Here is a 24,609-nt window from a genome sequence, read left to right as displayed (position 1 = left end):
TAATCTCTGATACATTGAATAGTTACTTGTGATTAAGACAAATTACCACACACCACTTCAATCTTTTTAATTAACCACGTCCTTAATAAACAAAACTTTAAATGACTATTTGATGATCCCTTAGAAGAGCATGGTAGAGATCCAGAAAAAAATGGAATTAAGTGCTGCTAAGTACGCTTTAAAATCATCATGAGGTGTTTATTCTCCTGGAATAATCTCAAAGTATTCCAAACACCAAGTGCCATAATTTAATCATCAAAGTACAAGCTACTTACTATAGTACTTGTATTTACTGTACCTATAGAAAAGGAAAAAAAAAAGAGAGAAAAAGACAAGGAGAAAGGAAGGAAGGAAGGAAGGGAGAAAGGAAGGAAGGAAGGAAGGAAGGAACCAAAAAAAAGAAATTAAAAACTATGCTAGATATCCTTATGGTAATCTTTTTGCCTATTTCTGATCATTAACTTGGGATAAAGTCCCTAGAAGTAGAATTTCTGGGTAAGTGAGTAAAGACATTTGTTAAAGTCTCTGATATATACACAATTAAGCTGCCCTTCAGAAAGAACTCCCTCACTTTAGGGCATAAAAGTTGCCACTTCATACATCCTAACTTGTAGTGTTTTGTTTTATTTTAATCCTTTAAAACTTCATAGTCAAATGGTTTACCTTATTTAAATGCTAGTGAGACTGACAAAAATTTCATTGACCATTTTTATTTAATGAATTGCCCATTTTCTCCTAATGAAGTGTTTCCTTTTTCCTGATGATTTGTTATAGTTCTTCACCAACTCAGGATAGGAACCTGTAGTCATTTTTGTTACATATGCTTGTCCACATTCATCATTTGTCTTCTAATCTTGATGATATCTTATGTCACAGTGAAGCTGTATTCTTTAAAACTGTCAAATCAAGACATCATCCTTCATGGCTTCTTGTTTTGCTTCCATGCCTAAAAAGACCTTCCTTATATTGAGGTTAGGTGAGTATGTAGTGTTCTTTTTCACAGCTAATTCTTTACCCATCCGGTATTTATTTTTGCCCTGAAGAATAAATCGGTATTTTTCTCTGCAAGAGTTCAACTAATTCTTGAATAACCCATCTTCTCCCAAGAGTTTTGAAATGTCATCTTTACCATACACTGAATTGCTAGAGCTTGTTTTTTCTCAGCTTTTACTGGCATTCCATTGGTTTGTTCATTATTGACAAGAACTTTACTATTTTAATGACTTGTGCTGCAAAATATTCTAGTCTGCCATATTTTCTATTCTTTTTCTCAAAATTATCTTGTCTATTCTAATTAGAAGGTACGCTGAAGTATCATTTAAATAAAATGATAAAACAAAATACTGCAATTTTTATTGGCACTGCATTAACATTAACTTGAAGAAAATAGGTATTTTAAAGAACAACACATTTTCTAGCCCAAAAGTTGGTAAAACTGCTTAGTTTCTCACTAGGTTTTTGTCGTTGCTGATGGTGGCGGTGATCTTCTGATTGGGTCTTTTCCCTCTCAATGTATTCTCTAACTAATGGTTGGTTTAACAAGAATGAGTTTTTGCCTAAATGCATCTTCCAACCCTCTTTAAATTTTCTCTTCCTTCTGGTTTCTGTGACACTATACAGAGTCTCCATTTGCTCATGCATCATTCACCTTCCAAATTCATATTTCAAAAACAGGGGTGCCTGGGTGGCCCCGTCGGTTGAGCACTGGGCTCTTGATTTTGGCTCAGGTCATGGTCTCAGAGTCATGAGATCGAGCCCTGAGTCCAGCTCCATGCTGGGTGTGGAGCCTGCTTAAGATTCTCTCTCCCCTTCCTCTGCCCGCCCCCCACTTGTGCTTTCTCTCTCTCTCCCTCTAAAAATTAACTAATTATTAGCTACCTATGATAATGATGAGAACACAGATGTAAATGAAGTGGGCAAGTTCCTAACCATTATGGAGCTTGCAGTCCAGACAGCAAGACACACAATAATAAAATAAGCACAGAAATGACTATATAATTATAAACTGTGATAAACTATATCTATGTGTACATACAAAAATCTAGCTCCTGCTACAGGCTCACCACATAGAAGGTATTCACTGGATGGTGACTGGCTGGTTAAATATCTACCTCTCCGGGGCGCCTGGGTGGCGCAGTCGGTTAAGCGTCCGACATCAGCCAGGTCATGATCTCGCGGTCCGTGAGTTCGAGCCCCGCGTCGGGCTCTGGGCTGATGGCTCGGAGCCTGGAGCCTGTTTCCGATTCTGTGTCTCCCTCTCTCTCTGCCCCTCCCCCGTTCATGCTCTGTCTCTCTCTGTCCCAAAAATAAATAAAAAACGTTGAAAAAAAAATTTAAATATCTACCTCTCCATATAGCAATGTACTGGTAAAAGCTGAACTACAATATTAGAAATGAAAAAAAAGGAGAACATTAAACCATATATCAAATCAATAAGGGTGCTTTTTGTATAATGGAAATTAAGAGTTCCCTGAATATCATTAGGACAACCTTTTACAAATTCACTGTTGACTTCTAACTAAACTGGGGGTATTTTCTCAAATAGACTTGAAGAGATTGTTGGTTTTACTCTTAATTCTAGACTAGTAAAACCTGATTAATAATTACAACTGGCAAGTGTATAGGCATCTTTAAAGGAAAAGAGAACTATTTAGAAAGAATGATCATAAATTCGATATGCTCTAATTTGACAAAGCATAATAAAACACAATATATTGTCTAGTATACTTATTGGTTCCCAAAATGTGTATTTTGCTTTCATCTATACCATCAGCATTTCTGCTTGCTTAAAGTCTTTATCCCTGCTGGATCGTTAGTAGTCACTGCACTCCAAACTCATGCCAGTTGAACATAAAGGTAACGAAGTTTTCTTCATCAACAGCCTGTAGGCTCACAAAATTGAACCTGTTCTTTTATCTGCCTGTGTTCATTTAGCCCACCAAGCAGTCTTTATTAAAGCTGAGGCATCAGGCAGTCAAAGTTCATTAATACCATTTATATAATCTCTGCAGTTTCAATTAACTCAGCAAGACATTCTACTACATGATAACAGTCTCATTAATTCAATAAAATCCCATAACTATTAACAATATGGTCGATGTTAAACGGGGTGTCACCTAGTACAAAATAATAGCTTTAACAGCTTGTGATGAAACTCAAGGTTTTTTTCTTAAATTTGATCTGGCTAAATATTCAGTCCTTCTTTAGCAAAGTATTATTTCTATGTAAAGAATCTATAGGACTTTAAACATGTACAGGGAGTAATTAAATCTTACTAAGTGACTCCCAAGAGTAGGTTAATAATACTTTCTTATTCAGTAATTGATTGATTTTGTCTAAATTATCCAGAATCTGATCTTCCATATTCTTGTTTAGTTTTCCTTACAAATGCAGTGGGCCACATACATCATAAATGCCTGAGTGCAGTTATTATGTTTTGTTCCTTGTCTGTGGAACTTGTTTTCATTATTACAACACTTCCTTAGTTGACTTTTTTCTTCCACTAAAGAAAAATGAGAAACAAATGTACAACTTGGGATGATTTTATTATGACTTGGTTCACTGTCATCAAATCCTTTACTGTGCAGTATTTTCAAATATTGGAAAGAAGAAAGGGCACAATGAAGAGATACACTTGATGACAAAAGCCAACACAATGAGGAGAGAACAGAAAAACAGAAAGAAACCTGGATCATTGATGAGGAGTCTGAACTACTGAACTAATGCTGCAGAACCATTTTGCCCCTAGACTTCTTGCAAAGTGTGTTAATAACATCCTTAGACTTGAAGTTATTCTGAATGAGGTTTTCAGTTATTTGCTTCCAAAAATCCTACATTGATACTTATTTTCTCCTAGTCTCCTTTTTGGTTGGTTGGTTGGTTGGTTGGTTGATTGGTTTTTGGTCTTTGAACTTTGTATCCCACATCAGGCTCTGTGCTGACAGCATGGAGGTTACTTGGGATTCTCTCATTCTCTCTCTCTCTCTCTCTCTCTCCCTCCCTCCCTCCCTCCCTCTCTGTCACCTTCCCTCTCTCCCACTCGCTTTCTCTCTCTCTAAATAAACACACTAAAAAAAAAAAAAGAATCCATATATAACTGGACCTGTTCTTAGTTTATTCCACTGATCTCTGTTGACTCCCACACTGTTGTTATACTGGCTTGATCACAGAATATTTACAGAATAATTGCCATTCTTTGCCAAATGCCTTTACCATTCTCCCCTTCCCCTAAATTCTGTGGCAACTCCAACATATTTAACAATGATAGTAATAGTAATAACCACCCCAACTACAAACAAGAACCCTTAGTGAGCACTATGTGTTTTTAACTCTACAAAGTCAATACTGTCATTGCCCTCATCTTACTGCTAACAGAACAAAGATTTAGAAAATTTAAGTAAAATGTCTAGGATTATGTAGCTAGTAAATGGTTGGTTGAACTGAGATTCAAATAACAGATATAAGCCCACACCCAATGCTCTTAACCACTAAACTATATTATTTCCATTAATTACTGTAAAGCTTTTGTGCACTAAATTTAAAATAACTGTGTCCAGTTTTTAAAAAGTTCATCTATCTCTTAGATTATAATTGGAATGCTAATATATTTATATATTAATTTGGGAAGAAGTAATATTCATTTTATTTGATGTGTTCTCATCCACAAACATGCTATCACTTTTCTATTTATTCAACCCCTGCTTTATATCCTTCAATAATATTATAATTTTCTTCATATAGCTTTTATACCTACATTGCTATATTTATTTCAAGACACTTTCAAGTTTTGGTTGCCATTATAAGTGAGATATATTTTTTCCATTTCCCATTCTAAAAGCTGATTATCACCATGTAATTAATATAAAGGCATATTACTAACATTAAAAGCAAGATAAAATTAGTTCCCTTGGGTCTTCTATGTATATAACAACAAATACATTATTTAGGACCATTGTAATATGATTTAGTTTATTATCTTTAAACTGATCAAGTTTATTTCAAATTAAATACATTGTTCTAGGGGAGCCTGACAGGCTCAGTCAGAAGAGCATGCAGCACTTGATCTCGCTGTTGTGAATTCCAGCCCCACACTGGGTGTAGAGACTACTTAAATAAATAAATTTAAAAAAATATTTAGGGGCACCTGGGCGGCTCAGTCAGTTAGGCATCCGACTCTGGCTCAGGTCATGATCTCATCATAGTTTGTGGGTTCAAGCCCCTCATCGAGCTCTGTGTTGACAGCTCAGAGCCTGGAGCCTGTTTTGGATTCTGTGTCTCCCTCTGTCTCTGCCTCTCCCCTGTTTGTGCCCTGTCTCTCCCTCCCTCTTAAAAATAAACATTAAAAAAAAAATTAAAAAAAATTTTAAATAGATACATTGCTCTAATCATACAGTGTTTTCTGTTTTATTACACTAAAGTTAAGTGATTATCAGTTGAACATACATAACTTTTGACTGCTAGAGAATTTATTAATTTGGTTTGACTTCCCACTTACTATACATTTTGAGAATACATAAAAATATCCAACTTCGTGTATTTTTATTGGAACACCATCAGCTTAAGTACAAACCTAGATACTTCTTTATATATTAAATAACTAATTCACATTTCAGTGAGAGCAAAACATAACCCAACAATCTTCTGTCCTTTAGTAATGGGGGATGAATCAGATACCTGGGTAACAAGGAGTATCATAAATTTCCAAAAATTTACAGGAACTTTCTGAAGGCGTATTACCAGTAACTTTTAAAGAGTGGAAGGACACTTGATTATTTTTTACACGGCAGGTCACGTATTTATAAACACTATTTATATATACAATTCTGAAAAGTTTTATTACTAGATTGGCTTCAAAGGTGCTGTTTATAAACAAACTCCCAAAAGTTGAAAGAAAAGATTGAACGCCTTACAGAAGACAATTTGGTGGAATGTCTTATAATAAGGAAGAAGCATATGTGCTTCAATGAGCTTACTTTTCTCACCATGCAGCTGACAAGCAGCTCTCTGATTGCTTTACTATTATGATACAACTTTGGATACAATAAAGGCTACATTATTGCTCTATCATTTGTCAAGCTGTATAGAAAATTTTGAGTCAATGGATGCCACCTGTACGATATTTTCATTACCTGTTTATAAAGCAACTGCTCGTTTTCTCTAGCATAACAGAAAAGAACATCTGTAAGAATTTTTCTCACATTTTCTTGTTGGAAAAACTGCATTTCAGGAAACCTGAAGAAAGAAAACACAGGATTAAAACTGACTAGCACAATTCCAAGAAATACCCTCAAACTCTCATCTCTAAGAGGCATCAAGGGTTACTTTATGTGTTAGTACAAGCGTGTATTTGCCATGCAACTAACTTACGCCACTGGTGAGACTGACAATGTTAAGGAACAAAGGATGAGAAATGATACAGAGGGAAACAATACCTTTCAACACCTAAATATTTCAAATGTCTCCATATGCTTCAAGTCCTCACACAGTGGATACAACAGTTCTTAAGCAAAATGAATCCTAGCCTTTGGGCCCATTTGGTTTTTAGGACCAGAATGTAATTTTGGATGTATCAGCTTTTTGAAGAAATCAGTATCTTTTTTTTAATGCAAATATCAGGATTTAAATTATTATACATGACCACCCTGTTAGTTTTGTCTGATTAACATGTAGACTTCAAATGGAACAAGTCAGTCAGTATTGTTTAAATGTTCTCTGGATCAAAAGCCCTGCCAGGTGCTCTGAGGTAATGTCAAACAGAAAAAGGGCACAGTATCCACTTGAAAGGAGCTTACACTGTTGTTTTTAATGAAAGAATATACAACCGCACACTCCGAAGAACAAATACATAGCAATAATACACAATGAATATATAAGGGAAGAAATTACATCACCTAGGAGTTAGCAGTCAAATAGGTTCAAGCACAAAAGATTTGAACAAAGATTTGTAGGAGAGGAGGAGATGGACTATCAGTGGGAAAGAGAAGCAGATCAGAAGGACAGATGAAGGCACACAAAGCAGTGAGTATTCCACGTGTACAGCACAGTATGGTAATCAGTAATGAGAAGGAAAAGTACTTCCATGAAGCACTGCCGGCTGAGAGAAGGACAACAAGACAGAAGAAGAGGTGGGCAGGTCCGGAAAGAGCTCTGAATGCTGAGTTTACAAACGAAGACAAACAACAGAGTGACTCTACATTTCTGAATATTTAAGTAACAAAGAAAACAGTATCTGAGTAACTTTAAGTGGGAATAAGCCTTGAAGGAGGAGAGATTACAGGAAGGAACAAGAGGGCATTATAATGAAGCGAAGGGGAGAAATAACAAACCTGAGAAGAAAAGCCTGCGTTCAAATTCAGGTTGCATAACTACTACGTATATAATCTTGAGTAAGTGATTGCTTAACTGCCTCACCTATTAAGTGGGGATAATAATGCTGATCTTGTGACCACGATGAGATAACATTAAGGCACCAGGAACAGTGCCTGGCAAGCAGTAAATGTGCAGGAATAGAGGTGATCGTTAGTCTCTGAGTACTGGTACTTCAGGTGATAAAGAAGTGAATTAGGTGGCTTTGGAACTAGGGCAGAAGAGGGACAGGAAAGAGGCTGAAGAGGAAGAGTACCCAAGATATGGAGGCACAGGGCATCATCAAGACAGAAAAATACTCCTTAATGCCTCCTCTAAAGAGCAGAACTGGTTGTTTTACTTCATATTATAATGGCTTACTGCCTTTTCCAGGAGACTTCAGCTGTTTTATGCTTCATCCTGATCCTTTTCTGCCTCCCTGTGAGAGTTACAATTTTCTCCCCAGTCCAGACTGGGTTCCTGGGTTAACTCTACTAGTGGTTTGTGAAGCATCTCATTTCCGGTCCTAGTTTTTATAATAAATTAAAGCCTGTCTTATCTTCATCTGTTTGTGTGACTTTTGCTTGAAATTCCCTTTGATGTGCAATTGTCCCCAGACACATATATTTGGTTTTCTTTCTTGCAGAAAGGAAGCCTCTTTTTTGGATGCCAGTAATAAAACAAACCCATGGGGGGGGGGGGAGCAAGATTACCTCACATCCCTGCCTAAATCTGAATTTGATGACCCCTCTGGACAGTGCCTACTCAGGCAAGGAAGTGTGACTAGGTGCAAGTGACCTTAGCTCCTAAAGAAGAGAAAACTTACCCTGAAAGTAGATTCAGGGCAAGAATGTTGTTTCATAAAACCCACAGGGGTTCCAGAAAGGTGTCAAATGCACTGATGTAGGAAAGAAACACAAGCACTTTTTAAATGACTTCTGTGGGACAGAAGTCAAATATCCCAAATTAAAGTAATCAGGATGAAAGACATGTAAGTAGTTAAAATAAATTGCTAAAGAGAAATTTCTTGGGAAAACTTAGTCACTAAGGTAAAAACAGATTAATCCTTCTGAGAAGTGAAATTATTTCCCCTTCTTCCTCATTAGAGGACTTAAATCTGCCCTGTCTTCGTTTTTTAATTTGAGGTATAATTGACATACAACATTATATTAGTTTCAGGTGTAAAACATAATGATACAGTATTTATATATACTGTTAAATGATCACCACAGTAAGCCTAGTTACCATCCTAGCCATGTCTTCAAAGTAGGCTTCCTGCCCCATGATTTAGATCCTATGGCTTCCCAATTTTGCATGTCCCCTCCCTTAACTCATCTTTGGAAATTTACCATACACAATGGCACAACCACATTCTGTGTAGCTGATGCAATCTGAAGTGATTGTGCAAGAAAGTACTAAAAACTCACTTTGTAACAAATACCCATGAACTATAGTAAGAGTTTAATACCTAACTACTAAAAATGTAAATTATATTACATACCGATTCATAGTTTCATTTAAATGCATACTAACCACTTGCAAGATTAAAAACAAGAGAGCTACAAGAATTAAATTGCAGGTAGATAATTTAAATTACCCACTTTTAGCAAATACCCAATCAACTAAAAATGTGTATTAGGCAGACACAGCATATCTACGCAACAGCACACGATCTACAATCCTAAAGTGCCAATTTATGGAGTTTCGCGATACCCTCTTTTTCAGAAAAGTGTGACTTGTTCTCTAAATTCTGATGGTTTCATAGCACCAAATAAGTAATGTAGAGAGATACAGAAAAGTTTTTTAAAAGATATAAAAGTTTATGCTATTTAAGAAGTTTGAAAAAGAACTTCTATTCAGAGAAGATTTAAGCTCAATAAGTCTTTGGAGATTATCTAGTCTAACTCAGAAGGTCACAGGTAAGGATTCTGAGACACCGTGATTAATACCTGCCCCCACATTACTGGGTAGTTAGGGGAGCAGTACTTTCCATCCGCTTCACTCATCAATTATAAATAGGCCAAATAAACATATTTAGGTAAAATTCCATGAGTTCAGAGTTACCAAGAAGAACCTAGCTCAAAAGGCTGATGAATACACCTGAATAGTAATATATTTCCCACAACAAATATTTGATTGTTTTATTGTCAGGCTTCAAACCAGAAGACATAACATACCATCTATAGGAATCAGAAATAAGAGGGAGAAAAGTACAGTGAGTAGCTTTTCTAGGAATAGTAATAATCAGTTTTTGATGATATGGTTTAAGTTTCAAAATAGCTTCCCTGCCATTCATTACACTTCTATGCTTTCTTTTACCCCATGCCACCTGGTGTTGATCAGGATAGGAAAGCAATTTGAATACCATTCTAACCCAAGTATCATTGGAAAGGCAAATTTACTTTTGAAACAATAATAAAAATCACAGAATACAGGCTCAAGGTGGGCCTTTTATCATGGGGGAAAAAAAAAGGAAATGGTAGTAACCTCAGTAAAGATGAGGTAGAAAAAACAACTTAAGAATTAAAACTCTAGGGGCGCCTGGGTGGCTCAGTCAGTTGAGCGTCCGGCTTCGGCTCAGGTCATGATCTCGCGGATCGTGAGTTCAAGCCCCGCATCAGGCTCTGCGCTGACAGCTCAGAGCCTGGAGCCTGTTTCAGATTCTGTCTCCCTCTCACTCTGCCCTGACCCTGCTTGTGCTCTCTCTGTCTCTAAAATAAATAAACATTAAAAAAAAAAGAATTAAAACTGTAGAAGTTTATAGATTATTTCAAGCCAAATATCTGATAAGCAAATAAAAGGGAAAAAAATTCACACTAAATAGGGACTGAGGATAAGTTATGTTATTATCAGAAAATGGAAGTCCAAGAGAAGTAATTTCCAAATCTGGCCAGGAAATGGGAAGGAAATAGAAATAAGTGAGAGTGGAAACTCTGGTATAGATAAAACCAAAGAGAAAGTCATAGTAACATATTCCATGATGAAATTTAGACAATATTGCCAAAAAAAAATTTTTTTTTAAACTGTATCCCAGACTTCTTTAAAAACAAAGTGATGAGAGGGGTGCCTGGGTGGCTCAGTCAGTTTAAGCATCTGACTTCGGCTCAGGTCATGATCTCACGGTCGGTGAGTTCGAGCCCCACATCGGGCTCTGTGCTGACAGTTCAGAGCCTGGAGCCTGCTTTGGGTTCTGTGTACTGACCCCACACCCCTGCCCCTCCTGTGCTCTGTCTCACTCTGTGTCTCAAAAATATATAAATGTTAAAAAAAAAAAAAAGCACAAAGTGATGAGTGATGTGAGGATTAAAAACAAGAGCATCCTTGAACTTTACCTTCCCTCCAACCAGTTCCCCCGCAAACCCTCTACCCACACACCCTTTGTGTTCCCAAATCCATTCTCAGTGAATGTAGAATGTAATCCCAAAGCCCTGGTATAAACCCCGGGTTATCTTCCTAGTCCCCCCCCCCACCCCCATTTCTGGGAAGGGCAGGCACCACAGTTTGAATGCATGGGAGAGCCCAGGGTGGTGATAGACACAGAGGGAAAGGAAATGAGGAGTACAGGGTAGTGAAGTGAGGGCCCCTGTAGCCTGGGGTACCAAAATGTGGCCCTGTTGCCAGAAGAAAGCATGCCGGTGCCCCTGAGAAAGGGGACCCGTCAGCCTCAGGATCTTCTCCCAGCGAACAGTCACTGCTTGGACGTTTGCCCTTCTGGCGAGGGTTGCAGAAACACACTCGGAGCACATCCCTCTCCAGCCCAAGCTGCTGGGCTGTGTGGCTCATCTGCCGCAGGGTGGGTTTCGGGAACTGCAGGAGCACGTCCTCCAGGTTGACTGTCCCTCAGTTCTTCATACATGTTCACTTACTCTTTGGAGCCTGCACAAGGGCCTCTGCTCTGCCTATCTCCTGCAGATTTTCATGATTGTCAGCTTCGTCCTCCTACTTCTGCAGCACAGGACACGGATTACAAGTTCTTAAAACTGAGCTGCAGAGCCTCAAAACAACAGACGGTCATTTGGCTAAACACCTTCCCAAAGAGAACCCTCAGGGTGAGCCCCACATCGGCCTAAATACATCCCGGAGCGATCCTCTTCTGTTTCAGGAGCTTGGCGAGTCATTACAGGTCTTTCTGCAGAGCTCTGATGTCCTGGGACTCTTCAGGATTTTACTCCAGCTTCTCCTTTTCTGGCTTCACAGCCCCAGGTGGGGCAGCGCAGGGCTGGGGGAGGCCCCCCGCCACTGGAGTTTCTCTCCACCCCAGCTCCCCACTCGCCCTCTACCTGGGAGGTCTCTAGGCTACCTTGGGGCACGGGGGTACAAGCCCCACTCCAACCTGATGTCCATAGTAGCCATCCTACCCAGAACTCAAATGGTGGGGCGGGGCATGGAGGAATCCCTCACACCTCAGAGCCTGGACCAACACCCAGGATTCCTGAATCACCAGGAGGGCCTTGGAAGCTCTGCAAGGTCCAAGGGTCAACCCAGCCAGGCTTGGCCGTCCCAGGCCCATCGCCTCGACCCCCTAGCCAGGGAGGGAAGGCCAAGATGGGAGCCAGGTGTCCCACCGAGGGGAACGGGGACACCCCAAGCCGGGGGCCTGGAGAAATGAGGGCTCTCCAAGGGACTCTAAGAGTTTTCTTGACGAAAAAAAGTATTTCAGTTCTAACTTAAGTGATCAAATTTAAAATAAAGCAGTTTCTCTCTCAAGATGTGTAAAGGAACTTATAATCAGACAAATTTTACATACTAAAAATTAATACCAAGAGATATAAAACTTTGGTGTGTGTGTTTTGTTCTGCATTTTGAAATAACCCAAAATTCGTAGGCACTCTAGTTTTCATTATAAGACGTAAAAGACCTTTTATTATAGAAAACTCAAACATTTCTAGAGAACAGACCATAGTAGACTTGATATATCCATCACTCACTTTCATTGCCAATCAACTCTTGTTTCATATATATTCCTCCTTCAATTCTGCATTTTGAAATAAATCTGAGATGCCACATCTATAAATACCACAGTATGTATCTCTAAAAGATAAGGGCTTTCTAAACACATAACCACGTACCATTCTGATACCACAACTCATAAAAGTAATAATCCATTAATTAAATCAAATATCCAGGCAATGTGCAAATTTCCCTAATTTTTTTCAGTTTGTTCAAAGTCACAATCCAAGAAATGTCCACACACTACAATTTGTTGATGTATCTCTTTAGATTTTTTTTACTTTATAGATTTATTCCCCCCCCCCCCCGCCCCGCCTGTCTCTCTCTCTCCAATGTATTTGTTAAAGAAGCCAGGTTACTTATCCTGTAGAAACTTCCCACATTCTGAATTTTACTTATTGTTCCTCTATCTTGTTATTTAACACGTCTCCTCCTCCTCCTATATATCTTATAAACTGGTAGTTAGGTCTACAGACTTCATCAAATTCAAGTTCAATTTTCAACAAAATTCTTCATGGGTGGTATTGATGGTTTTCATACATGTTAAATTTTTTGACACTTCTCTTATGAAAAGGTGGAGGAATCGAACTCTTCTCCATCTGAATATGTACTGACCTTAGTGACTAGCTTCTCACAAAGCGATGCTGTCACACAACTTCTGTCTGGCTCTCTGTCTGGACCCATCCTTGGAACTCAGACACCATGCTTCTCCTAAGTCAAGTAGCTACGTGGGAGGGCCTTGTGGAGATGTTCTGGTCACAGCTGCAGAGAAGGCCTCCCCTGAGAGCCAACTTCAATAGCCAAACAGGGGAGTGAACAAGCCTTCGAACGATTCCAGCCCCTAACTTTTAAGCAGGTCTGGCCAACATCATGTGGAACAGAGTCAAACTCTCCGGCTCAGCCCTGCCCACATACTAGATTCATCTACAAAGTAAGTGCTGTTGTTTTAAGCTTCGGGGTGGTTTACGATGCAGCAATAGATCTCTCGTACGGCTTGTACTGCGTACCTCCATCAGGATGCACATATCAGCTTCTTTCTTTTTATGATGCTAGCAACCATTGGTGATCATTGCCTAGACCTATTAATTCATTAGAGATTGTAAATAGTAAAACTATAATTCTATCATTTTATCCTCCTTTATTACGTAAAACCCATATATAATGAAAACTTTCCCTTCATCAATATTTACTTATCCTCAATCAAGTAAGGTCAGCAAAATTTTGAAAAATCCTGTTGAATCCCATTACATTAGTTCGTGGATACTTGTTGTGGACATCTAAGATCCATGAACGACAGACAAGTCACTAATTCTGTCAAAAAAGTAACTTACAACAACCAGACTATTCTACATGCCTTTTGGGTATCTTCTCATGTGACTGCAGTATATGGGAAGGAATCAAGTGAGGGAGGAGGAACAGCTACACACCAGCTTTAGAGCCCCAATAACCAGGAACCCAGGTGGCTGATGTAAGATAAGTAGAAAGACACTCAACAGGGCAATTAATGGTCCATCATATTACACACAGACAATAAAGAGAAGCCAGGCAAATTTCTGGGCAATCCATAATGAAGAGTTCCTCAGACAACAAAAAGACAAAAAAATATATGTATTTTCTAAGCAAAAAAAGGGTTAAGAAAAGAGTGAAATGATAAAGGGCTTTGTCACCGCATTATAGTACATAATTAGGTAATTAGAAGTATTAAAACAGACAAAGCATTGGGCCCAGATGAATTACTGAAGATGCAAGTATTCAATAAGATGCCCCAGGGGAAAAAATAAAGCCCTTGGTGAAGGTTTATAATCATGCAGTAGGACAGAGAAGCACAGAAGGACTTGAAGGAACAATAACTGGTGTTATGCCCATACTTCAAGAACAGAATTTCAAAACAAGCATTCATCCAAAATTTAAAATGAGCTGATGGAAACTCCCTCGAATACTATTAAACACCAAAATAACGATAATACCTTCTTCTGGTTTATTGTTTTATTAGAGAAAAAGTGGAAAATCAGGCAAAAACCATGAAGAGGAGCAATTTCACACAGAATGAAAGCAGGCATACTTTTTCTTCCTGTGCTCCGTGTTTTGGTTGATGATTGCACCACTTTCCTTACTCAACCAAATCTGCTTTCTCGTCTTTCCAGGCACACAGCTGGATTTAATTTCCCAGCTTCTTTCTCAGTTTAGCTGTAGACATGTGACTGAGTGCTAACCAATGAAATGAGAGTGGAAATGATGTATGACTGACCACAAAATTCAACCGTCACGTCCACTTCAGTCAGGCCCCATGCACATTTCCTCTTCCATGTGGATAGGAGGAAAAAGGCCATCCAGGAGGCCTGGGAAGCTACCCGTGGAGTGCAATGGCTTTAAAAAGACATCTGCAAATTCTTTAGAACATCCTCCTTCGTGGATTGCTTGCTCTGGGAGAAGTCTTCTCTGGAGAAAGACACTTAAGCAGTCTCATGGAAAGATCCACATGGAGAGGAACCAATATGGATCCCCCAGCCTTAGTCAAGCCTTCAGATGACTGCAGCTCCACTTGATATCTGGCTGCAAACTCATAAGACTCCCAACCCAGAACCTTCTGGCTAAGCTGTTCTAAATTGCTTATGTGCAGCAACTATGAAATAAATGATCATTGTTTCAAGTCACTAGGTTTTGGTTGACATATTATGCAGCAATTGATAACTAATATAGGTTTTGATACCTGATTCTGGGATGTTATTAAAAAACTATAAAATACATGGTAGGAGTGTCTATGGGATTGGACAGAAGCTGGAAGGACTTTGGATATAGCACCAGTGAAAGATTAAAGGTTGTGAAAAAGGATGCTAGCAAAAGAGAGCCCATGAGGAGGCTTCCAGTGAAGCTTAAATGAAAGTAAGGAAAAAATTATAGGAAAAATGGAGGAAGAAGGTTCCTTATTGTGTAGCAGCAACATGGCAGCCTCTAGTTATATGGAAAATTGAAAATGTACCACATAAACTGGGTAACCTCGCTAAGGAGCTATCCAGGCAGAGTGTTGAAGGTGCTGCTTGATTTATATTTGTTGCTTGTGGTAGAATGAAAGAGGAGAGAAGCAAAAGAGAGAATTGCTAAACATAAATGTTCTAGGACTTGCTGGGTTTGAAAATAAAACTTCTCATTCTCAGCCTCTTTATCCAGCAAATAATGCTAACATTAAGAAAGTGCTTCTGGGCAAAGATCAAATCTAAAACACAGTTTGAAAAAAAAAAAAAGTCTAAAGATGAAACCGAGGGAGTCAGTGTAAAATCTTTTGTTAAGAACTCAGAAAGCTCTAAAGTGGTGCCTCAGAGAACCCTTCTGTGAGACAGGACACCCTGAGGCCCTATAAAGATTTAACACCAGGCCTTACAGAGCCTTCAGCAGTGAGAGGTCAGGGATGGTGCTGCACGTCCCACACCGTGCATGAGTGCCTCTCACAACAAAGAATTGGCCCAGAAGGTCAGTGCTCCCAGCCTTGAGGAACTCTGCATTAGAGTATATACGCCCAGAGGGTACAAACTGCATTGATTTAATCTCACCTCTTTCTGAGGAAGATTTATATAACTCACCTATGTTTCCATCTCCTGTTTGCTCCACAGAGTGCTCTGCATATAAAAGGTATTCACTTAATGTTTCTTGAATTGAGAAAGTGTTAAGTCTAGGCAAACAACATTAACATAAAATATTACAGAGGTATGGAAAGACTAGGAGTCCTAGGTATTTTTTCCATTTTGGCCATTAACAAATTATACTTTCCTAAGTCCTATTTTTTCTTAGTTTCAACTTTCCAGATTTGCAAAATAAAAAGATTTAATTAGGGGACTACCGATAACACAAATGCCTATTATGAGAGCCAGATACAAAGCATAAGAATGAAGCACTGAAGAAACATACAAAATATAAGATACAAAGCATAAGAACTAAGCACTCAAGAAAATATAGTACAGATAATAGACATCTGACAGATATTTTTAAAGAAAGATAATTATAATGAAATGTACATGACTGGTAAAAGAACAAAACAGGCATTATTTTCTTTATCAGGGCCTTCAACTTCTAGGACAGCAGCTAGGACACAGTAATTTTCCAAGTAGTATTTGTTGAATGAGTTACTGAACCCACAAACCTATAAACAAGCCAATGAAAGATAAAAAATGAAATCTATGGACTCAGGGACTAGAGGTGGGAAGGTGAAGCCTAAGAAAGGCCAGGCCAGAGTTGTGTCACTGTTTCTGCAATTAATAAAGACAAGAGCAACGTACAGTTTCCACAGGCCATAAACTGAAGGTGAACACTGATTTTAAAAAGGAAAGGGGGGGGGTAGAAATCTGTTGTGATGACAACGGGCAGAATCCAGCCCAAGAGGATAGCAGAAAATCTCTGAGAGTCTTAGATGGAAGGTAGGGATTTGAAATCACCACACAAGTGAGATGATGAAGCAGAAGGGTTAGAGGACAGGAAATATGAAAGAACGCATAGTGGGGAAAAGGCGGGTAGGGCTGGAGTTTCAGGAGATGGTAGGTGTCACCATCTAATTAGACATTTTCATCACAGTTTCTTTCTAGTTCTCCAGTGCTCTGAGTTACATAGCAAGCCCTCTACCTCACTGCCTCCTGCCTCAAAAAAAAACAAAAATAAAGAACTTTCTACTTATACCATAAAGGTGAAAAATTAGGAAAAAAATATACAGGTGGATAGATGTGTGCACTTTACATGTAAGAGTCTGTCACAACTGAAAATACAGACTTGATTTTGCAGCTTTTCAATAATTAAAACATTTTAAAGCAATTCAAAGCATCTACCCCTAAAGTACCAGTGGAGCTTCAATTCTGAACCTGCATTTAAGTTCTGAAAAGATTACGTTACACTACTAAACAGGTTGTGCCTAGTAGGAATATTTTAGGATGAACTATTTCTTGACCACCCACCAGACTTGACTTCTGAACCCTCTGACGATTAGTATGTGAACCCACAACCACAGACAGTGCTGAAAAAACTGGCTCAATGTAAAACAAGGAGGATCTCAAAAGCAAAACCGCTTGTGGTCAAGAGCCCGTGGTGCTAGATCTGTAACTGCTGCTGCATGTAGCACTGCTCCCGAAGTCCAAAGGTTAGGGGCATCAGGAAGCTGACCAAAGCACGATGATGGTGCGACCTGCAGCAAATACATCTAACGTTTTCACTCAAGTACTAAAGAATTGTTTTCAAATTAAAAAAAAAAATCCCATAAATTAGAATAAATGTGTGGTAAGAATCTGCACGCCTAAATGAAACAGAAATGGGAAAGATACATGTTAAAAACAGGAGCGGTAAAGGAAAACACAGACTTCTAAATATGTATATGCAACTATAATAACAATAAAATATTTTGTTTTTACCTTAAATGTTGTCAAATGAGGCAGGACTACAGGCCATTTGACAAGGAGAATGGTTTCTCGTATTCCTGAAAATCTGTTTTTCCCCTCTTTAATATTTAAGAAACACACACACAGGTTGCCGACAACTCTTAGAGAGCGGCTTGTGTTGTAGTTTCCACTTCCCCGGCTGTGAACAAGTGCATATGTGAGGGCTGGTCGTGCATGCACAAGCATGTAGTTTGCCTGCATTAAATAAAATCACAACACAACACCAACTACATCCACTCATTCATGTGTGCCTGCAGTCCACCTCGAGGAGACTGAAAATATAAATACAAGCTGCTATTTTGGTGTGATCACACGAATATGGCAGCTTGTGTGTTTTTTTTTTTTTCTCTTTAACATTTTAACACTGGGCAGATTGTCTGCATTAACACAAACCAAAATCAATTCTGCTCTGAAACTGCTTGTAAGATCTTCATTCCCCTAAGGAATTTTTTTTTTTTTTAATTTAAGTAAAAAATGGGCTTAGAGGAAACTGTATAAAAGAGACCAGCATTTAGGAATCTTAACTTTGTAACGTGCAGTGATCAATGTCAGACCAGAGGACTGGCAGTTATTTTTCTCAAAATGGGAACTTTGGAGAAGATGGTCTTTAAGAAAAAATTTAAAAACCAACAAATTCACTTTGTAAAATCACTTCTGTGTGTCGTTAATATAGGAACAATTTTCAAGTAGTCTAATTTCAAGCTGCCCACTACAATGTAAGGTGATAAGTAAATTCAACCAAAAATTCAGATGAGACTTGTGTATGGTAAAAATTCACGAAAGTACTCCTAACGGCAGAGGAAGGAAATAAAAGTATTTAACATAGACCATGTCTAAAAATTCACCATGAATAAAAAATAAAATGCAGACATTCCTATCATACACAAATATGTAACAATGAATTAGCTATGCAACACTGTCCAGTAAAACTTTTTATGACAGAAATGTTCTACATCTGTGTTGTCACATCCAACAGCCATCAGTACTTGAAATATGGCTACTGTGTATGAAGATTTAAGTTTTAATTTCACTTAATTTAAATTTATAAAGCTGCATGTGCCTGGTGGCTACCAAAGTGGACACCACATGTCTACAGTTTTAAAAAGGGAATTTTAGCAATTATGGATGAATCCGCAAAATATTAAATTACAACATAAAAAATACTGAGAGGATAAAGTCTACTTATATACATTTGCGTCTAAAGCTTGATCCATACATAAACTATAACCAAAAGGAAGCACTAAAATGTGAAAGTCGAATTCTTTTTTAAATTAGAAAAAAATTTTTTCTAAATTTTTCTTTAATGTTTATTTTTGAGAGTGAGAGACAGACACAAGTCGGGGAGGGGAAGAGAGAGAGAGAGGGAGATACAGAATCTGAAACAGGCTCCAGGCTAGGAGCTGTCAGCACAGAGCCCAATGCAGGGCTCAAACTCAGGAATGGAGAGACCCTGACCTGAGCCAAAGTTAGATGCTTAACTGACTGAGCCACCCAGGCGTCCCAAGAAAGTTGAATTCTTGAAGATCTAACCATATCGTGGAGAATGTAATGAAGTGCTGAGTCTAACTGCCTGAGGTGCTATTGCAGTAACCCTACAGTAACCGGAAACATAAAAGACCAAAACTTGAAGATGCTCACTACTATATCCAACAGGCAATCAGATAAACTTTAAATACACTCAAAATTACAGCGGTGATAGTTAAAGAATTTTAATCTTTTAATTCAAGAGACAGGAAGAAAGCAGCCGAAGAAGAAATGATACTATTTGGCAATAGCTTATAAATATGTTAATTTGCAAACGATATTACATACACTACAAATACACTTTCAGAATAGACCTTGATAGACCAAATAACAGACTTCTTTGGCATCTAATGCAGAAGGGATATTTTATTCTGAATTCAATATTTTCCATCATTTTAAATAATACTGTATTTCATTCAATGTTACAGCCTTTGAAGCATGGCAAAATTGGTTCAGAATGGACGATTCAAGCTCTGAATTAGAAACGCTGTAAATTGGAAGCTTCTTGATTTACCTTTTGATTATCAGTTTTTTCAGTAATAAAAATGAGAACAGTAACAACCTCATTAGGTTGAGATAAGGAACAATTAATTGAAATGAATACAAAACGCTTTGAGGCAAAAAAGGGTTAGTAGAATAAAGGAATATTAAAACTAGTTGAAGAGATAATATTTTAATACAGTGACATATTCAGATCAAACAAATTCAATAATGATGGCAACAACACAGCTTACGAGATGAAATTATCTTGTTTAAACTTGGACTAGAAGGCTAATAACAGTACTTTTTTTAAAGCATACTTATGTCTCTGAAGACTAAGAATGTTAAAGATTGCTACTACTAAAATCGAGCAATACTGATCATCAGTGATAAGATTCACAATCAGTGAGCCTTTAGTAAGCATCGACTTGACTCTGCAGGTGGCACAAAAACAAGAGTAGGTCCAAGCCCTCTAAGGGGCTACCGGCAGGTTTGAAAGAGGAGACCTGGGCTAACCCCAGAGCTCTCATACACACTGTTTCGATGACAGCACCAGTTAGATTGCACTGTAACTTTTGTGTGGCTGCTTTCTCTATTAGACTTTGAGATTCTTAAGGGTCCATGCCATATTTATCTTGGCATCTCCAGTGCCTGGCACCCTGAGGAGGTTAATATAAAAGTACTGAATACACTGGCAGATTGAATACACTGGCAGGTCTAAGTAAATATAGGACTCAACAAAATTAAGTAATGTCATCAAAATGTTATTAAGAAGTTCTACTACAACACAGAATAGACACAAATTACTTCCAATTGTAAAGACTGGAAAATACTTCATGAACAGGGTGATGATGAACCCAGGCCTTTAAAAATGAAGTTTCAGGAATCCAAAAGGGAGCAATGAGAAGGAGCGGCATTCCAGCAGAGGAGAACCAAGTAATGCAAAGCATGGAAAGTGGAAAGCACAAAACCCATTCAGGAAATAATGCAATAATGCTAGAGCACTGGTCTAAAACAGAACTGTAGAAGGACTTCAGGTTTCTGGTTCTGCATCTAAGGAACCTGAACATCACTACTCCATCCTAAGAACAAGTAAAAAGCCGAGCAGACTGAAAAACCAACAACTCTTCTTGGATCTGTAAGAGAGGGGAGGACACAGGGCAAACTGGCAAACATGGGCAGTCACAAGTTAATCAGAGCACAACTCATAAGCAAAACCCTTGGCAGGAACCAGTGCAGGACAGGAAAACCTGAACTATACTTAACCAACTGCTGGGGTGGACAACTCTGAGTTAAATACGCCAAGGGACCTGACAATAGGAAGCCCCCCACCCGCCCAAACACCTCCAAGAGCTTGACCAGGCTTCCACAGTAAACAAAAAGATCCCCTTGGCTTCCCACAGGAAGAGGGGGATAGGGAGAAGGAGCCATTCTGAACATAGCACTCTGTTCTAAACAAAATCTGCCTTCAGGGAAAACCAGTTACCCAGAGCCTAATCTGCTGGGGTATTATTAGACCCTAACTGACCTAGGGGAAGGGAAATACCCAACTCCAGTCCACTTTAACTATCCTGTCTCATCTAAGGAGGTGGAGAGAATTAGAAACAGATGCAGAACAACAAAAGAAGAAATATTTGAAGCCATAATGACAGAGGAATTCCCCATATGAATGTCAGACACAAAACCACAGATCCAGGAAGGTCAGAGGACACTAGGCAGGGTAAATGCCAAAGAGCTGTGCCTAGGCATATCATCTTCCAACTACAGAAAATCAAAAAATATAAAGGAAGAACATAAGAAGGAATAAGTAAAAAAACTTTTAGTTTTCTTATTCTCAATTGATATAACAGATACCAGTTGTTTAACATAGTAATACCAACAATGTATTCAACCATGTATGCTTATATGTGTGTATATATACAAACATAGGTATGAATATGCTTATATATAAATGAAATGAATAACAGCAGTGTTACAAAGGATAGGAGGAAGGAATTAAGATTACTCTGTTATTATAAAGTACTCACACTGTTGGTGAAGTGGTATAGTGTTATTTGAAAGTGGATTTGGATTACCTCAAATGCAAATTGCAAACTTTAAGGCAACCACTAAAAAAAGTAAAAGAAGTACAACTGGTATGCTAAGAAAGGAAAGAAAATGAAATAATATAAAATGCTCAATTAAAACTTCGAAAGGTAGAAAAAGGGTGGAAGACAGTAACAGGACAAGAACAAGGTAACAAAGAACAAGGTACAAAGAACAAAGAATAAAGACAAAGAACAAGGTAACAAACAGAAAAGAATAACAAATATGATAGATAATAATCCAAGTGTATCAATAATCACTTTAGAGGTCAATGGTCTAAATGCACCAACTAAAAGAGATCGTCAGAGTTGATCAAAAACAGGACCCAACTATATATGCTGCCCAGACGGAACCCACTTTTAAGTATAAACACACATTCAGGGGTGCCTAGGTGGCTCAGTCGGTTAAGCAACTCTTGAATTCGGCCCAAGTCATGATCTCATGGTTCATGGAATAGAGCCCCACATCAGGGCCCTGGGCTGACAGTGCACAGCCTGCTTGGGATTCTCTCTCTCTCTCTCTCTCTCTCTGCCCCTCCCCTATGTGTGCACATGCACGCTCTTGCTCTCTCTCAAAATAAATAAACTTTAAATATAAAGACACATTTAGATTGAAAGTAAATAAATGAAGAAAAATATATCATGCCAACAGTAATTAGAAGATTTTTTTTAAAGGGGCATTAGCTAACAATAAAGGGGTCAGTTCTCCAAGAAGACATATCAATCCTTAACATGTATGCACTAAACAAGAGAGCATCAAACTGTGTGAAGCAAAAACTAATAAAACTGCAATGAGAAATTTAAAAATCCACTATCATGGTTAGCAAGTTCAACACCCTCCGTCAGAAATGGACAGATCTGGCAGGCAGAAAGTCAGAAGGATATAGGTGAGCTCAACATCATAAGTCTACTGAATATACTAATATCTATGTACTTCTTCCACCACCAACAGCAGAATACACAATCTTCTCAAACTCACAGGGAACATTCACCAAGAGAGACCACATTCTGGACCACAAAACACACCTTAAGCAATTTAGCAGAGAGAAAATCATGCAAAGTCTGCTCTCAGACCACAATAGAGTTAAACTAGACATCAGTAACAGAGAGAGAGCTGGAAAACTCTAAAAGAGAACCGTCTGTGTGTTAGGGGGTCTGGGTAAGTCCGTTCTTGTGCAGACCACAAAGAGTCATAGAAGGCTTTAGATTAGGCAAGTAGCATGACTCAAAGTGTGCTTTGAGAAAATAAGGCTGGAACACATGGATTTGACTAGAGGAGAAAGAGAATGAATCTGAAGAGAAAACTAAACAAGTGAGAGACTCTAGGAAAGAGGTAAAAAAGAACCTAACACAAGGCAGTAAAAATGGAAGGGAATTCATTGAACGTGAGAAATCTACATATAATGACATCCTAACCCATATTTACAAATATAAACTGCATATCCTCAATCTATCTACTCCTAACCATCTTTATTATTACACCTTTAGTCTAAGTCACTAACACTACTTAACTTGGGATACCACAAGACTCCTAGCTATTTTCCCAGCTTCCTTGTGGATCTATCTCTATTCACCCCACTGCACAGCAGCCACAATGATCTTTTTAGATATCACACCTCTGCTCAATATCCTCCAATGGCTTCTCATTGCAACTGCAATAAAATCCAAACTCCTTACTTGGCCTGCAGGACTGCTTGACCGGCATCTGCTTTCTCGCAGATTTCCCCTCTTACATCGCTTGCTTCCAGCCGTACCTGCCCCCCTTCAGTTTCTCAAAATATTTTCACGAAGGGACTTTGCACTAACTGTTCCCTCTGCCTGGAATATTCTTTCCCTAGATCTTCACAGGGCTGGCTTTTAAAAATTTTTCACATCTCAGCTCAAATGTCATCTTCTCAGAGATGCCTTTTCTAATCACTGTTCCTAAAACAGCCATCCCTGTAACTATCCTATCACCCTGCTTTATTTCTTCACAGCAATTACCACCCTCCACAATCATCTTCTTTATCTATACATGCTGATTGTCTCACCCCACCCCCATCCCTCCAACACTAAAATGTATATCCCATGAAAGCAGGACCTTGTCTGTCTTATCCGCCACTCTGTTCCCACAATGCAAAGGATAAGCCTGGAACATAGCAAACATTCAGTAAACATACATTCCAAGAAACAGAATTCTTATCGCAGATGCTGGTGAATGAGTAACACTACATAACATTCACTGAGCTGTATTTCTTCCTTTCTTCCCCTATGGCATAATGAGGTGCTTTACAGACTGGATTGAAAACCTTGGATTTTAGATCATGTGGTGCCTTATAAAAAGAGTGTATTACCTAAAGTAGTAAAATTATTCAAGCTATTTGGCTTTTATCATTAGGCAATTTGGTGGCTTAAACTGAGATTGACAGTCTTACCTTACAAGCTAAGTCATTTGCCATAGAATTTATAGAGAGATGGCAAGGAGACTTACTTACTCTAAATGTGGAGGAGAACCATGGGAGAGGCTTCTGAGGAAGAAGATGTGTAACCCCCTCCATTCTATGCTGTGAACTATAAGGTCTCCTGACTGCCATCCCTGAATCTCAGGATTGCAAACTGAATTAAAATGTACCAGTGGAGACCAATTATAAGAAAAAAAGTCAGCCATATATGTGTTATACACACACACACACACACACACACACACGCCCAGTTTTATATGAAAAATACACAGAAGATATAAAACCAAATAGTTCTTGGGGCGCCTGGGTGGCTCAGTCGGTTAAGCATCAACTTCGGCTGAGGTCATGATCTCACGGTTCATGAGTTCGAGC

General features: G+C 38.6%; 1 protein-coding gene and 1 pseudogene across 2 annotated transcripts in view; both read right to left on the bottom strand.

Moving 5' to 3' along the window:
- Positions 1-24,609, bottom strand: part of TBC1D5 (TBC1 domain family member 5) — a 549,135-nt gene that overhangs the window by 221,564 nt on the left and 302,962 nt on the right. For both annotated transcript variants that reach the window (XM_047100344.1, XM_047100345.1), the window contains one exon: positions 6,129-6,231. In XM_047100344.1, the coding sequence (XP_046956300.1) occupies positions 6,129-6,231 (103 nt within the window). The remainder of the gene's footprint in view (positions 1-6,128; positions 6,232-24,609) is intronic.
- Positions 10,790-21,143, bottom strand: LOC124526487 (POU domain, class 5, transcription factor 1-like; annotated as a pseudogene).

This window comes from Lynx rufus, unplaced genomic scaffold, assembly GCF_022079265.1.
Source record: "Lynx rufus isolate CCGP_SWC_20201006 ecotype Redwood Valley unplaced genomic scaffold, mLynRuf1.p SCAF_5, whole genome shotgun sequence".
Classification (NCBI taxonomy): domain Eukaryota; kingdom Metazoa; phylum Chordata; class Mammalia; order Carnivora; family Felidae; genus Lynx; species Lynx rufus.
Note: the sequence above shows the minus strand (reverse complement) of the source record. Positions and strands in the feature narration are given on the sequence as shown.